At 43.6% G+C, this 17,556-nt stretch overlaps 1 protein-coding gene across 1 annotated transcript in view; it reads left to right on the top strand.

Moving 5' to 3' along the window:
* Positions 1 to 14,368, top strand: part of Macf1 (microtubule actin crosslinking factor 1) — a 339,831-nt gene extending 325,463 nt beyond the window's left edge. The window contains exons 96-99 of the mRNA XM_037203340.1: positions 2,534 to 2,651; positions 8,475 to 8,686; positions 11,865 to 11,994; positions 12,807 to 14,368. Of these exons, the coding sequence (XP_037059235.1) occupies positions 2,534 to 2,651; positions 8,475 to 8,686; positions 11,865 to 11,994; positions 12,807 to 13,063 (717 nt within the window). The 3' untranslated portion in view covers positions 13,064 to 14,368. The remainder of the gene's footprint in view (positions 1 to 2,533; positions 2,652 to 8,474; positions 8,687 to 11,864; positions 11,995 to 12,806) is intronic.
* The last annotated feature ends 3,188 nt before the right edge of the window (positions 14,369 to 17,556 follow it).

Raw genomic sequence — 17,556 nt, 5'->3', positions numbered from 1 at the left:
TACCAGTCTTTTAATAGTTAATACAAATTTCGTAATGTATACTTGAGTCAAAAAGTCCTGAGGGTATTATCTAAGTACTAACTTAATAGTTATAGGTATTTATGTTTATATTTTATAATACAGATTATAATGTGGAAAGCATAATTGACTTCTGCCTAAAATTTGCAGATTATAGCGAACCATTCAAAATGAAATGGGCTCAAATTTGATTTGCACAAAGTATTGAAAGTCTTGACTCCACTTGGCAACTCTAACCTTTGAGATCTCTTTTGAGGGTTCTTGGGTGCTGTCTCTCAAATGTGGAAGGAAGTTGCATGAATAAAATCAATCTATCTGGCAGGAAGTCAGAAACACTAAGAGTTAATTTGAAGTCCTCAATCACTGTTAAAGTCTAGTTACTGCAATAATCACTAACTACAGTAATATTCTGGGCCAGTGGGAATAACAAATACTAGAAAAATGTAAGACTGAGAACAGTCGGGTTGGTTTTAAATAAATTCTCACAAGCTGGGCATAATGCCTTCCTTATAACTATAATCCTAGCTCCTTGGGAGGCAAGTTTGATGTCAATTTTAGAAATCTAACAAGTCCCTGTCTCAAATTTTGAAAATAAAAATAAAAAAGCTAATAGTGTATCTCAGAGCACTTGCCTTGCACATCCCTAGAGTCTGTCCCCAGTGCTACAACTAGTCAGGAACAATTATAGTCAAGTGTTCAGCATGCCTGCTTCTGATGGCTGCACCTCTTAGGTGGGGTCCCTTTGATGGGGCACGGACACCCTCCTCTACTACTCCATTAACCTGGGGGGGATTTGATGAGTTGTTCTAATGTTGTGGGCAGAATTATGAAGTGCATTTTATAGTACTGGAGGCCTCAAAGGTTGCATGGCACACTCACACAGCTAATGTCATAAGAACTTAAGTCCCTGTCTGAGAAGGACACAGTGACTGCCAGGATTCTGCCTCTGAGTTCTCTCTGGCTCTCCCCAGCCTTGTTCTGCAGGTCTTTAGAGATATATAGCCCTCCCACCACCTAGAGTGTTTGGGTCTCTGCATTCAACAGAAACAAATTAGAATCTTTCCAACAGCTTTGGGGAGATACTAAGGAAAAGCAACCCTGAGATCAGTGGATAACAAACTGGAGGGTGTAGCATTCTAAGAAGTCACCTAGACCACCCTTTCCTTTTGACTCTGGGAGACACACAGGTGCATATCCTTTCCATTCCTCATCTATCCGGAGGAAACCCAAAATAGTGGCTCAGGTTACTAATGGCACATCAGTCATCCCCAGAACCTGTTCCCTCCACGATAGGGTCTTTTCCTTACAGTTGTGGGAAGTGTTGATTCTGCTCCCCCGTGTTGTCACTTGGGCCACTTTGTGTAAACATTTAAGTGCTGTATGAGACAAATGGTGTAAGACTATTTGTTTTTGGAATAAATGGCTGGGGAGGGAAGAGAAAGCATTTTCCAAACTTCTGCCTATGCATATAGTGCATTTGAGTCAGAGCAGCAGAGGAATACAGAGGTAACCACCCACTTATTGTTACTGAGGAGGATGGTTGTGTATCCTCCTCAGACATCCTTTCTGGCAATTTCAGTTTTTCCCCCTGTTTCAAAGTTATGATTCTCCTGTAACTTTGAAAACCCTAATTAAGAAGTTAGGTCCTTCTCTTTACCTCCCTGCCCCAAAAGTCTCCTTAATAACCTTAGGAATTCTATTTTGTGGACTTTTGGTTTGGTGTTTGCTTTGAAATCTTAGTGTGCTTCTCTTTTGTTGCTTCTTCACTTTGGAAAAAGGATGATTTATACACTGGGAAGCTCCAAATACTAAGGTAGAACTGGGAAGTAGGAGATTAGGAAGGGAGACAAGAAGAAGCCCGACATACTTGTTCTAAGGTCCAGAATGATTATTGAACACTGTTTCTAATCATGATAAGAGATTAAAATTTCTATTTCTTCAACTAAATTTTAATTCTATCTAATCATTTATTCAGCTTGAAAACTTTTTCTCCTGGTGACATCACAGTCAGAATATATGTAGGGTATACTTCTGAGAACCGGCTGAAGAAAAACCAAACTTCTTCCTAAGCTCGTAATGAGGATGCTTTGCAAGAGTTTCTTTAATGCTTGACTTAGTATTTGCTACCATCCATTTAACTTTCCAGCACACTGTATTCAGAAGTTGACCCCCTTTCTCTAAGAAAATAAGCATAACAGTGTAGGTGCTCACTTTAGCAGAACCTTCATAGGAATCCAAGTGAACAAATACATGTCCATCTTGCCTCCTCTACCTTTGGTACAGGAGCTAATTTTATCCCAGGGGAAGGATTTCACGACAGCGGTTCATAGGTGCAGTCTTGCTGCTTTTCTGTTTTCTAGCCTTTTTATGACGATGTAAAAATGCAAAGTGGAGTTAAAAATTCTTCCCCAACTGCCACATCATTCCTGTCTGAATACAGTCTGCTTTGGGAATGTGGGGGGATATAAGTCTACACTAAGGTGTTCCTGTTAACTGAATTTCCCCTTGATTCCAGTTTGGGGATTCTCAGCAGTTGCGGCTGGTCCGTATTCTGCGCAGCACTGTGATGGTCCGTGTTGGTGGAGGATGGATGGCCTTGGATGAGTTTTTAGTGAAAAACGATCCCTGCCGAGGTAAGGAAGCACCCCAACCATGGGTGACATGGAAGGATGTAATATCAACCCACACTGATTTTCTGGGAAGCATTGATGGTGGTCTTTCTGATTTTTGCCTTGTTATTAAGATGTCTGATATTGTCCCATCCAACACAGATTAGAACCTCGAGGTTTCAGGGAGAAAAACCTGAAGACGCTGATGCTGTTAGGAAAGAACACAGGAATGAGAATTGAGAATTTGCTGGTGGCCAGGAGGTGGTGCTTAGGAGTGCTTAGGAGGCAGAGCCAGGCGGATCTCTGTGAGTTCTAGGCCAGCCTGGTCTACAAAGCGAGATACAGGACAGGCACCAAAACTACATAGAGAAACCCTGTCTCGAAACCCCCCCCCCAAAAAAAAATTGTTGGTGTCTCTAGGCTTTCATATTTGGGAGGTAGAGGGAGGAGATGAAGTGTTCAAAGTCATCCTCAGGTTCATGGCAAGTTCAAGGCCAGCCTGAACTAGAGTAGAAACCCTGTCTCCAAGACAGAAAAAGAATTTGTTGGTGTTACCTATTTATGTTAGGGTGTGACATTAGCACTAACCTAGTGTGAAGCCTTGGTTCTTCTTAGAGCCTCTGATCCTCTAGCCTGTAATTCCTGTGGCTGATATTCGGAGCGTGCTAAGCTCCTCCCATCCAGAGGACTAGTGATGGTCCTAGATTGGGGGAAGTTAGAGGACATGTGCCTGCAGCCCCACAGACGGTTGCCTGAGCAAGACATGAAAAGACAGCCACCCCCAGGCAAAAGAAAACCTCAGCACAGCCTGAGCAGCTAGTACTTATAGCTGCAGCTAGGGGACAAATGGCCAAACCCCAGCTGCTGCATCTTGCCCAGCCACGCCCACCCCTTTTCCTGTTAGGAGAGCTCCATATGGGCGCACAGGAGCCCCAGGTGTCTCTGTCTTCCTTGACTGGTTTCTGTGTTTCCTGCTCTGTCTCTGTCTTTGTGTTTACATCTTTTTTATTCCAGTTCATCATCCCGGGAGTAAAATAAAGCGTTCTGATTCCAGCTCTTCGATTTCCAGTCAGTCTCCCATAGGTTGGCTTTTATGCTTTGTCCCTCTTCCCCTACACCTGGTCCTTTGAGAATGGCTTTGCTTCCTAAACTGTAACATCTCTTGGCTCTGTGAGATCCACTGCCTTGATGAATGCTCAAAAAGCCACACCATTGCTTTTCAACAACTCCATATTGACAGGGTATAAAATATTTCTAATGAGAGAGTAGCCACAGAATTTGATTACTATTTACCAAATACCCTCTACATAGAGTAAGTAAATAAATAAATACCTCTACATATAGCACTTTACAAATAAGAACACATTTGCTTCTCATATCTATCCTATGAGGTATAGATTCTGTTATCTCCATTTTATAGGGTAGGAGCTTGAGATAAGGAAATTTTAAGTAACTTAAGGGCCAGCCAGGTTCCTAAGTGGTGGTCCTTACCACCACCCTACTCTCACATGTTACCTGTGTATATAGTTGGTCCAGCCTATGCAATTAGATTATTAAAGCTTATTCATAAGTTAAACAAAGATAAATGTTTGCAACACAGTTACATAACTTCTTTGGAAGTGGTTTTCAATCATTCTGAAAGATTTAGAGATACCTAAAGGGTATGGTTCTCACATGAGTGCAGGAGTATCTATGAGTTTCTTCTCTTTAATTCATTCTGCATTTACTCCAATAGGCCAGAATAATAGCTGAGGAGTAATAATTGCTTTCAGAAGTTTTTAAATTTAAGTTTGACAATACCTTTTCCGATAAACTCTAAAAAGACTTAGTCAGTTTTAGTATTTAATCGTATCATGAACTTGAACAAGATATGCATCTTTTTAACCTTATCTCTGTAAAAACATGAAGCAATGTTCTCTAAATCTGTTATCGTCCCGTTTTCCCTGTCGTGTATATAGTTAGGCTGAGCAACACCAACACTGCATGTGGCATTCATGATCTTTGGTTGCCTGTTGGTTTGCTGCCTGCCTGCTCTGTTCACACTTGTGTTATGCTGCTGGCTGGCGAGAATACTCTCTGCTTACCTTTATCTTCCTCAGTAAAAATTGGAACGCCAAGGAAATTGGGGAGGGCTACCTAATACTATTTTCTGTCGGAACTGGTAGGCCTCTTCTTCATCCTTCAGAGCAAAGGTAAGACACTCCAACTCTCCAGGAATGTCTCCTTGGAGCTTGGCAATCAACTTCTGCCCATTGACTGAAATAGAACTTACCAGCAGCTTTCAGTAACTACCACCAGTGGACTTTCTTGTCACATCAAAACAGTGCTAGAAGCAAGCACCAAGGGCTGGAGGGCGTGCCAGTAAGTTGGAGGGACGTGAACATCAAGAAGACAAGTTACTTGCTATTTGCCTATAATTCCAGTTATTTAAGGCAGAAGCAGGAGGATCAAGAATTGTAGCTTGGGCCACATTGTAAAACCCTTCATCAAAAAACAGATGAAGCCAGGTGGTGGTGGCGCACACCTTTAATCCCAGCACTCGGGAGGCAGAGGCAGGTGGATCTCTGTGAGTTCAAGGCCAGCCTGATCTACAGAGCGATTTCCAGGACAGGCACCAAAACTACACAGAGAAACCGTCTCGAAAACCAAAAAAAAAAAAAAATGGACTAAGTGAATAAGGACCTATCTAGGGTTTCTGTAGGCCAATTGCTGTTGTATTCTTTGTGCCTATGAACTATAGAGGATGATATGCTGAGGACATCATAGAATTATCGACAAGATTATTAAGACCAATTCACTTATTACTTCCTTTCACATAGCTACTGAAACAATAAACAATCTCAAATAATGTGTTGGTTTAGCCAAATTTAAAAAATAATAATATTCCACTAGGTGGGTCTGCTATTTATATAGTTTTCTGATGCTGCCACAGTGGGTCTTTTTGTTTGTTTTTGTGACAAAGGAGATCATACATAGTGCTTTGGATGGAGATAAAAACAGTGCTTCTAGGCCTAGTGAGGTAAGACGGCTCAGCAGGTAAAGGCATTTGCTGCCAGGCCTGGTGACTGGACCCTACGTAGTGAAAGGAGAGAACTGACCCCTGAAGTTGTCCTCCAGCTTACATACACATGCACGCTGGGGCATGTTGGTGATTTTTAAAAATGACTAGACCTTGTCTGATGTACTGTGTATATTTTAAAGGGTTAGACATTACTTCCCTCAGGTAATAAAGATCTAGAAATCTTCATTTATGGAGATTTAAAAGATAGTTTTCAGGGCTAGAGAAATGACTGGGCCAGCAGTTAAGAGTTCAGTTCCCACCCCTATCAGGAGACTTACCACTGCCTGTAAGTCTAGCTCCAAAGGATCTAATGCCCTCTTCTGGCTTCTGTGAGCACCTGCACCCATGTGCGCGCGCGCGCGCACACACACACACACACACACACACACACACACACACACACATTATAAAATAAGTAGCTAGAGAGCTGGCTCAGTAACTAGAGTTACTCTTACAGAGGGCACAGCAGATTCAGTTCCCAGAACCCATCTGGTGGCTCACAGCCATCCATAATTCCATTTCTAGGGGATTCCACACCTTCTTCTGACCTCCACAGTCATAGGCACACATGGTATTTATACATACATGCAGACAAGACACTCATAATCTAAAAAATATTTGGCTGGCTGAGAACTCTGAACGGGTGCGCACTCGTGTTCATGTGTGAGCCCACTGAACCAGAGTTTAGTTAGGGCTACTAAAGGAGCACACACCTCTGGAGAAATGTCTCCCTCCCCCAGCAAAGCTGCTTGTATAAATTTATCCTTAGGAAATGTCAGAATATGTACAAAAATAGTTTAGAAGTTGTCACAGTATCGGATACTGTATTTTTAAAACTATTAGCAAATTAGAAGTGTAACATTTAACCAGTAAAGTGACATATATATGATGAAATTATACTTTAAAGTTAGTTGAAGTTTAACATAAGACACATAGGAAATGGAGAAATATTCCTGATACCTTTGTATTAAAAGTATGTATACAGTTGCTCAAAGAAACAAAGACATGCCAGTATGTTAACGGTGATGTGCTTGCTATAGGATGTAAGAATGAGCAACTTCTGTTCTTAGAGGAGGAGTGCAGGTGTGCTGAAGCTTGTAAAAGCCAGAGGCTGACATTGGGATGTCTTCCTCAGGCATTTCTCTCACTAACCCTGGAGCTTGCTGTTTGGGCTAGACTGACTAACCAGTGAGCCCCCAGGATCTGCCGCCTCCTCTCCCTAGCGCTGGGGTTACAAATGCCCCCTCCATACCTGGCATTTACATGGCTTCTGGGACTGCAAGAAGGTCCCTTATGAAGTAGACCTTTACCTAGCAAATGCCATGGCGTAGTGGAAATAAGCTGATGTGGATGATGTCATAAAGAAAATGGCCAGGAATGGCTTGGAGGCAGGGTAGAGAGAATAGCTAATAGACAGGCTGCCTCTGCTGTGATTTGACCAGTCTTTGTAGGCACTTCATTTCTTTGTCTAGTGGGATAAAGATGCTAATGAAAATCAAGTATAGTATTGCATGTGGTAACACTGTATAAATTATAGTATGGGAGGAACATAATCTTATCACTCCATTACTACAGATAGTCCGTGTGTGTGTGTGTGTGTGTGTGTGTGTGTGTGTGTGTGTGTTGAGATGGGATTTTGCTCTGTTTGCCCAAGCTAGTCTCAAACTGGTGGGTTGAAGCATCCTCCCTGCCTCAGTCTGAAGTAGCTGGTTCATGCTACCACCTGCCTATATATAGCCTCCTCTAAAACATTTTAAATGTGGCTGTCCCCAACTAGTTGCCATTCCCAAGGCTTCCTCTTGTATCCTCTGTTGATTTTTTTCCTCCCCTCAGGCAGTGTGTTTAGAAAGGAACTATCAAATGTTTATTCAATTAGGGTTCCACTACCACCTGCCAGATAGGTTTAATATCTTCTTCAAATGAACAGTTGATAGGGAACGAACAGGTCTGAGGTTACTGCAGGGCACTGTCCAGTGAGAAATCAAAGGATCTTTTCCAGAAAATGTATTTCTTTTAAATTAGCAGTGTCTTTGACATCAACATTTGTTCTGACTGTACTTGATATCTCTGACTAAATCCATATTTGAAGTTCTGGTCTTATAGCTCCAGAAAGCGAGGAGGCAGCTCCTGTTTGCCTTCAGTACTCTTCCTGATTTGCCCTTCAGTTCCTCCCCTACTTGCAACTGCTCTTTCAGCTTTTACCTAACGGATTCTCACTCTCAGTTTTGTGCATGTCTTGGTCTTTCTCTCTCCCTACATGTTTGCTTCTTAAAGACTCTGTCCTTATCTCTACTATCCTGGCTTTCTGAACCCCTTCCTTTAGGATTATTATTGACAGAATTCAAATGGAAGAGTCTTGATGCCATTAATGTGTTTTCTCCACTATCTCATTACCATGTATCTTGTAAAAATTCAGCAAAAAGTACACATGTCTATGAGAGAGAAAACAGGAGTTTGGTTAAAATCAGAGGCTTGTGTCATGTTGCACTTATGTCTCCTTGAGCAGCTGCCGTGTGCTTACCCCAGGGGACAGCAGCAAAGCCAGATGATGACAGCAGAGTGGATGGCCCTCTGTTGATAGGCTTGTTAGAGCAAGCTAAGATCTTAGCCAGTGTGTCTGCTGGGGGGCAGAACATGACAAAGCTGTTCAAAACATGAAGCCATAGGTGGTATAAAACCTATGCACAGCTTACTGTTATCATGGGGTCAAGCAGCTGTATGACCATCCAAGATACATTTTAAGATAACTAAGTATATGCATGTGTGTGTATTTGTTCTCTTTTTAGCACGAGGCAGAACTAACATAGAACTTCGAGAAAAATTCATCCTGCCAGAAGGGGCATCCCAGGGGATGACTCCATTCCGATCACGGGGTCGAAGATCCAAACCATCTTCCCGAGCTGCTTCTCCCACCCGCTCCAGCTCAAGTGCTAGTCAGAGTAATCACAGCTGTACGTCCATGCCTTCTTCTCCAGCCACCCCAGCCAGCGGGACCAAGGTGTGTGCTGACCTCCCTTGTGCTGTTCTTCCCTATTCCTGTCTTGGTAGATGCTCGTTGATGGGCAGACTTGAAAAGCCTAGCAAGGAAAAGAACGTAAAAACATAGAGCAACTCTGCCCAGATCCCCACAGTGCACAGATTACCACCTTTGAGGGATTTTGTAAAATTCCTGTTCAGGTTGGTTACATCAGAAACGTTTCTCTCTTCTTACTCTTAGTTTGAGTTGGAGTTTGTCCAGAGTTAGGTCACTGGTTTGGAAAGTCCAGGTACTATCTGTGCAACTGGAGCTGACAGATGGGCTTGCTGGTACAGTGAGATATACGTGAAGAATACCTTCTACCTGCTCCATCTCGGCCCATTGGACTTATGTCTATTTTATTTGTTTTCTGTTTCTTTAAAATTTAGTGTCTTCCCTCCCCCTCCCAATTTACTCCCCTTTCTGTTCCATTTTTCAATTGTTTCTGCCCTTCCCTTTGGATCTCCCTTTCACAGACTCCACTTCAGCTCTCTCGCTGTTATGACAAACCCTGGTTGGTAAACAGTAAAGCTGGCACCCATGTCAGGGACAGCCATTGTCCTGACCTCCAGCTACTCAGTCCTGAGGTAGAGTATGGCTTTGCTGAGTGGGACACAGTCACGAAGAGGCCCTCACTCATGCCAAGAACCTGCCCAGCTCTTTTTCCTGACATGAGCCCAATGTCTCTTCTATCTCTGGGATGCTTGCTGACACAGCTGATTGATCAAGTTGGCCAAGTGTTTTCAGGAGTTTTTAACTCGGATTCACTAAAATTGGAGATGAATAAGAGATGCCTAAAACAAGATTGTTTAGCAGCTTTATAAATTTTTAAGCATAACATTTGTTCAGGATGATTGATCACAGTCATTCCTGGCTGTTTACTTGTTAATATGACTTGTAATTAGGTCTCTTGGAATCTCCAAATGTCAGCTATACAGACGAGTTACAAACACTTGAAATTAAACCACAGTGCATGTTCACCAATGTTCTATGTGTTTAGAACAGGAGGATGATTTGCAAGATCCCTCCCCAGGGTGGTTGGTGCTGCCACATGGTTCCAAGGCATGGGTGCTCTCTACTCCAGCCAAGCACAGTTTCCCTACAAGTGACCACTGCTCTGGGGCTCCAGCTCTACCTTCTTGGTTCCTTGGCTTAGGTACCTGGTTTACTGTAGCTTTGATTTGAATACACATACCAACATGTTCACATACAGCCATTAAAATACCTAAACACATTTAGAAGAACAGTGTTAGAGAAAAGAAAAAACATGGCTGGATGTTGTAGCACACACCTATAATCCCAGCACTTGGGAGGCTGAGGCAGCAGATTGGACATCAAAGCTGTGTGGACCATGTATTGAGACCCTGTCTCAAAAGAGGAAAAGGAAAAAAACTGAAGCAAAACCTGGGCAGAGAGGTTGTGTAATAGCGGCATACTTTGCATCTCTCAGCCCCTGCAGAGAATGTTGAATTCCAACCCTCCAAGCAGTGTTGCTTTGGTCGGGCACAGAAGGCAGGGGCTGTGAATGAACTGCCACTTAAGGACTTATCCCACTCCCAGCTCAAACTCCATCTGAGAACTGTGGGCTATGGTCTTAAGAACTGGGCACTGGCTGACTGCCTGAGAACCCAATATTTAACTTGCCCTTGCTTTTTTCCCTCTGTGATGGCTCTAGTCCATTGAAATCCTAAATGTGAAAAGTGTCGGTGTTGCTAGCAACAGACTCCATAGGGTTCTGAAATGGTTCTTTGGTATTTTATTTTACAATGTAATCTTTCTTTTCAAGTTGTTTACTCATTGAGACTCTGTAGCCAGGCCAGGCTTTAACTTAGAACCCCAGTCCAGAGGCGCCACAGCTGTGAGCTCCAGGCAGCGGTGCTCAGGAAGGATAGCTCTTGGAACTGGTGCTCCTTCTCCTGGGTGGCGAGGAGAGGTCTTGCTTGGGTGTCAATCACTTCCTGTCGCTTTTGCTTTTCCTTTGTGAAGAAATTCACCCTGCACAATGAGATGGGGTGCTTTATCCTCCTATCTATAGAAGCATCTTAAAGGTTCTGGAAAACAATTTACCCAACTTACTTCAAGGAAAAATTGGAATTGTATACCATGTCATAAGTAATATTTTAAAACAGACTTTAAAATATTCTTTCTCTACATTAAGTCTATGTGAGTAAGGAAATGTAGCTCCTACCAGTAAAAGCAGTCATAAAAGACAGATCTTGTTTGGGTTAAGATTTGCATCTGTGCATTGTTTTTTCAGCAAGATGGTATGGAGTCCTTCTTTTTTGCCACGTAGTTGTAGGTGCTAAGATGTAAGAGTACATAATAATTCAGAAGTTTCTGCTTTTATGGAACTGATGCTTTAATGTGAGACAAAGGCAATAAGCATATCTGTATGTCAAGCAGTGAAGAATGCTATCCTTAGAAATGGAGATGCAGAAGCAGAAGGAAGCTTCCATTGGTGTTGAGAGGTGAGGCCTCTCTGATGAGATGGCCCTCTCACCATAGCCCTGAAGTTCATGGTCTAAGCGTGTGTTTGGGGAGGAAGGTCACTGTGCAGGGACAGTGTGGGCTCAGTTCAGAACAAGGGGACAAGATTTCCCTAGGCCGTAGGGCCCACAGCAAGGAGGCCCAGACATCTGAGATGGCTGAACAGGAAGGGTGTGTGATAGAAATGGAGAGACAGGATCCGTCCCTTATCTCCCGAGGGAGAAGCAGAGACATAGAGGTGCTCATGAGAGATCTTGACTACAGCCGCTGTGTGTGCCTTAGAGTGCGGCCCAGCACACCGGTGCACAGGGCTCTTGGGTTTTTCTCCTATAACCCATCATTCATTTGTAACTGTAGTGTCTTACTACTTGAAGATCTTCTCATATTCCTAGGGAAGTTTATCAGCAGGATAACAGACATCGAAAGGTTGCCATTCCTAGGGAATAACAGGCACTAGAAGACACTCAGATTTTTAATTGGACCTTGAAACCTCTTGAGAATATTTTTAAAATCCATGATTAAAGCATTTTGTAAAAAAAAAAAAAATCTTTGTTTTCCTGGACTTTTAATTTGCTTTTTCAAATGATTGTCTACAAAGAGGCTTTTAAATCGACTATATAATTACATACTTAAAGATTTTATCAAGTAAATATGATTTTTTATTATTTTTAAGGTTATTCCAGCAGCAGGCAGCAAGCTAAAACGACCAACACCAACTTTTCATTCTAGCCGAACATCCCTCGCTGGCGACACCAGCAATAGTTCTTCTCCAGCTTCCACAGGTGCCAAAACTAACCGGGCAGGTAAGGACCCACCATGCACAGGACTGGGAGTGGGGGAACTGGGCAAGCATCGGCCTCTCAGGAGTCGGTGCTGGGAAGAGCACTCGGTGTCCTGCCCAGAAAGACACTTGCACTCTAGAGGCAGCCATTGCTCTTTTCTTGTCAGTGCAGCAAACTCTGACCTCCTGCACTGCACACTGGAGCCCTTGTGTGCATCAGCAATGGTGAGCTGGGAGAGGGAAAGGAAGAAGGGCCAGCCCAGAGCTGAAGCAAACTGTTAACAACTTTCCTAATGCACTGTGTTTTTTATGGCTGCTGGTGAACTGGGAAAGGGGAAGCTGGCTAACAGCAGCTCCTCCTGGGAACCTGAAAACTGGCCTCCTGGCTTCTCCCCTCCCACCTGCACCTCCATGTGCCATCTGCTCACATTTGCTACAACCTCATCAGTTCACCTACCTGAGCTGTGGTGTCTAAGCAGCTTTGAAAGGTGATCTGGGCCGGGAAGTGGTGGCGCACACCTTTAATCCCTGCACTCAGGAGGCAGAGGCAGGCTGATCTCTGTGAGTTCGAGGCCAGCCTGGTCTATAGAGCGAGATCCAGGGAAGGCACCAAAACTACACGGAGAAACCCTGTCTCTAAAAAACCAAAAAAAAAAAATATATATATATATATATATATATATATATATATATATATATATGGATCCAGAATGGCTGTGATTTCTCCTAAGGCCACTCAGCAAATCAAGAGCAGCAACCCCTTGGCCTCCAGTCATTTATGTTCCCATACCACGCCTTCTCCATCAAATCTCCTGCTTTACTCTTAAATTCCAGATCCTAAGAAGTCCGCCAGCCGTCCTGGGAGTCGGGCCGGGAGCCGGGCGGGGAGTCGAGCCAGCAGTCGGAGAGGAAGTGATGCCTCTGACTTTGACCTCCTAGAGACTCAGTCGGCTTGTTCAGACACTTCTGAGAGCAGCGCTGCAGGGGGCCAGGGCAGCTCCAGAAGAGGGCTCACCAAACCTTCCAAAATCCCAACCATGTCTAAGAAGACCACCACTGCCTCCCCCAGGACTCCGGGTCCCAAGCGATAACACTGTACAAGCACCTCACACCACTATCCACTTTGAATCCTGCTCCATACATTGGGTGTATATTTATTCTGAACGGGAGAAGTTATATTGTTAAAATTGTAAAAGAAGAATTGTGTTATGAAGCTGCCTTATTTTTTTTTCCTTTTTGTAAGTTACTATTTTCATGTGAATATTTATGTAGATAAAATTTGCCTCCTGGTAACCCTGTAATGGATGGGGCCCAGAGATGAAATATTTGAGGAAAACAAAAGGTCAAGACACAAATGTGTATTAAAAAGAAAAGCCTCTAAATAGGGTTTCATGTGGCGCAGGGTTGTAAACCTGCTTTATCTTTTAGGATTATTCCTAAATGCATCTTCTTTATAAACTTGACTTGCTATATCAGCAAGATAAATTATATTAAAAATAAGAATTCCGCAATGTTTAAGGAACTCTTCTTTTTAAATCACAGACACCTGGATTAGCAAGAACTAAGGAGAGGGCACCTAGGATTGCATTCCCATTGTTTTACTGTCATGGAATTCTCGCTGGAGAGACAGGACCTCCTCTAGATCCGTTTGCACAGGATCCAGCAAAGAAGTTCATTGAGTACTGTCTTACACTAATGTCTCTGTCCTGGGTGTTAAAGGCACATAGCTGCTAGGATTCAGGGGTGAAAGGACATTTCAGAACATTGGGGTTTGAAACTGATTTGTAACTAACTGTCCAGCCTAGCCATTAAGAACTCCTATGCTCACCAGGCCCCCGGCCCTGGTGAGGGAGACTCCTTGGTGGCACTGTGAATTACAGATCCGTTTATCTGCTTTTTTTCTTTTCTTTCTTTTTTTTTTTTTTTTTTTTTTTGCTATTTATTTAAATCAATCAACCTCCCACAAACTGAGGAATGAATTCCATAAGCCTATTTTGAAATGTGGACCTAAGACAAACACTTGCTCATCCTTTAACGGAGTTCACCAGCACACTTGTTCACCAGTCCCGTTTGCTTCCGTCTTTTTTGTGTGTGATAAAGCCAGCTGACCAAGTGACCACAAAGGGGGGCTGTCTGGGGCTCCTGTTTTTTAGCTGCTGTTCCTCGTCAGCTCCGACCATGTTGCTGTGTGATTATCTCAATTGGTTTTAATTGAGGCAGAAATTGAAGCTCTACCAATGAACTGTTTAAAAACAAGACACACTTTTGTATTAAAATTGCTTGCAGTAACAAATGTTTTGTAATTCCTGGCTTTATTCTGAACCACTACTTTATATTTAAATGTTACCCCAAAGGCATAAAAATGTTGTAGTACTTAAATACATCATTCAACAAGAGTTTTCTTGATGGAAAAATTATAGAACTCATTACTTTTTTTTCACCCTTGTTAATTTTAACGAGCTCCAAAGAAGCGGGATGTTTTCACACAGATGTGTAGGGATACTGTCCACCTATGTGATTCAATAGATAGTATGTGAGAAGTTGACCTTGGGGTGGGCAAACGTCCACAGTATGATGAAATTTCTGTTACTTGGTTGAACTTCACAAGCCAGAGTAGTTCTGTTAACTTTGAGACCACTGTATAGGATGGAAGCAAATGGACCTGCAAGCCTGTGGTACAGAAAGACACCTATTTGGCTGAACTAGCTGATCAGATGGCACGGTAAAGAGCTAATTTCAGGATGGCTTGTATGGGAGATGGGTGACCATAGACGGCCCCACCCCCCTCACAGTGGCCGGATGATACACATCACCTGGTGCATACCTTGACAGATGTCTTACAGCTGTGTAAACTTCAAGAGCCATTATTTCCTTCACTAGTGTTGAATTTACTGGTTTGCCCACGTGCCCTCCTGTCATAGTCCACAGTGGAAAAGGTGGAGGCCCTCTGGCTAGTGTCCAGACTCATGAAGGAAAACACTACCTAGTTACTGGGGAAGAAGTTGAGTGCACTGGACATCTGCTCTCAATTCTGGAAGGCAGACCATTCTGATTCCTTTGTTTTACAGATGGAGAGGCAGGTGTATTCAGATCACAGTGTGAGGCTACTAGTGAATGTTTCTGGGGTTGAACCTGGGACTTCTGTGCTAGTCTGATGCCTCGCCTTCCTCCAGTCCTTAGCTGCCCCTGACGTGACTAGTACAACCAGATACTGACTTGAATAATGAGACCGCAAGAAAGGACTCAAACTCACATCTGTGATCTTGCTCTTCAGGCCACATGCCCCTCTTAGAACTCTAGAATTTGGCAAGATGTAAATGCTTATTTACCAAAGCTCCATAAGGCCACCTGTTCAGATTGAAGGGAATATATAGCCTGGTGTGTTCCACACTTCCTGGGTGACCTTAAAGCTATCAACTTGGGATTGGAGAGTTGGCTCAGCCGTTAAGAGCACTTGCTGCCCTTGGAGAAGACTTGTTCAGTTCCCAGCATCCATACAGTGGCATTCAGCCACCTGTAAGTCCAGCTCCAGGGAATCTTCTGGCTTCCATGGATACCTGTGCACACATGCATGTACCTACATACTACACATACTCAATTAAAAATCTTTTGGGGCTGGAGAGATGCTAAGAGCATTTGCTGCTCTTCCAAAGAACCTGGGTTTTCTCCCAGAACCCTTAGCAGACTGCCTCTATAGGCATCTGCACTCACATGTATGTACTTACATGTGACAGACACACCTACTCGTGTTTGAGACAAGGTCTCACTATGTAGCCTTGGCTGTCCTGGAACTCACTAAGTAGACCAGGCTGGCCTTGCACTGCCTCTCCCTCTCAAGTGCTGGGATTAAAGTCATGTGCCACCACAACCAGCTTTATGTACACATAATTTAAATAGATTTGTTTTTTTTATTTCAAATCTTTTCCTTATTTCTATTCAAAAGGAAGCTGTGGAAGACATAGGAAAGAGGCAAGTAAAGGGCTTAAAATGCTACAGAGGTTGACAAGGTGGATCAGTCATAAAGGTGCTGGCCACACACACCTGGAGACCTCCCTTTAATCCCAGAACCCACAAAAAGGTTGGGAATGGATTCCACAAAATCATCATCTAACCTGTACATGAGCCTTTCTCTGCCATAATAACAGTTCTGAGACATGTTTAATGGCCAGGGAGATGGTTCAGCAAATAAAGGTGCTTGCCACCAAGGCTAATGACCTGAGCTCAATCCAGAGCCAGCCCACATGGTAAGAGAAAACCAACTACTCCCAGAAGTTGTTCTCTGACCTCCACACATGACATGCACATGCGTGTGCACACACATTCCAGATAAATGATACAAATTTAGTGTCTGCTGGGGCTTTAGCTGATAAATCAACAGCTAACATTCATAGAATGCTTACCAGCATTCCATACATTATGGAGAATTTGCACTCTAGATACATCTCAATACAGGTCCCAATTCTATGATCTAGTCCCTCCAAGGATAAAGTTCAGTAACTTAGCAAAGTGACAGTCAGCAGGTGAGCCAGAAAGCTCATGTTTGGACACTCTTCTTTAAGAAACTTTAGCCAGGCAGTGGTGGCGCACGCCTTTAATCCCAGCACTCGGGAGGCAGAGCCAGGCGGATCTCCATGAGTTCGAGGCCAGCCTGGGCTACCAAGTGAGACCCAGGAAAGGCGCAAAGCTACACAGAGAAACCCTGTCTCAAAAAACCAAAACAAAAAAAAAAGAAAAGAAAAAAAGAAACTTTAGACACCTTAATCTTTCTGCTGTTTCAGAGTTCCAACTCATGGGAACTCACCTCCTCTTCCCAGCACCCCTACTCACCCTTCCAGAAACCACTGGCTCCTCTGGGGGTACAGCTTTCATTCTGCCTTTGAAATGACCAAGTTCCCAGATGGTCAACCCTGTTAGAGCAGGAACTGCTCAAAGGTAGAGTCTTGGTTCAGGGCCCAGTAGTGAGCAGCCCACCATGGCCATTGACAAACTGCATCCTGGGTGGTGGTTCTTGGGTGGCTGGCTAAACCCTGCTTCTGTTTACAAGAATGTGAAGCACTGTGGTAAGTAGGTGGCTAGCTCCTAAACTGAGATGAATGACCTCCCCACCCCACCCCCCAAAACCAGTCCCATGTGGTAGCCTAGAATGCAACCTGAGAATTCCAGGTGGGGTGGAAGGTTCCTGGTGGTATGGTGTGGAGTCTGGTGCAGAGGGTACCCAGGGTCCAGAGGGGATAGGTGTGTGTGTGCAGGAGACTAAAGAGCTCCTAAACAAAAATTATATAGAAAACATCTTACTACCTTCTTCAGTCATCAAGCCCATCACGAGAATCATTATCAGTCTCCTCCCCTATCACTATATCTGTCTCCAGCTTCAGCCCCTGACTGGTCTCCCTCCCACCACAGTCTAGCTCTAACCTCAGTGTGGCAGTTTTAAAGGCTCCTTGGCAGCATCGTCCTGAGAAGTCCAGCATTTTCCCCCTTTTTTCTTTCCATCCTTGTCCTCCTCCTCCTTGCTCTGTTTGTTTTTGTTTGAGACGAGGTCTAACTAGGTAGCTATGAAGCCAGTCCTGGCCTTCTGGAACTA

This window comes from Peromyscus leucopus, chromosome 2 (genome assembly GCF_004664715.2).
Source record: "Peromyscus leucopus breed LL Stock chromosome 2, UCI_PerLeu_2.1, whole genome shotgun sequence".
Taxonomy (NCBI): Eukaryota; Metazoa; Chordata; class Mammalia; order Rodentia; family Cricetidae; genus Peromyscus; species Peromyscus leucopus.
Note: the sequence above shows the minus strand (reverse complement) of the source record. Positions and strands in the feature narration are given on the sequence as shown.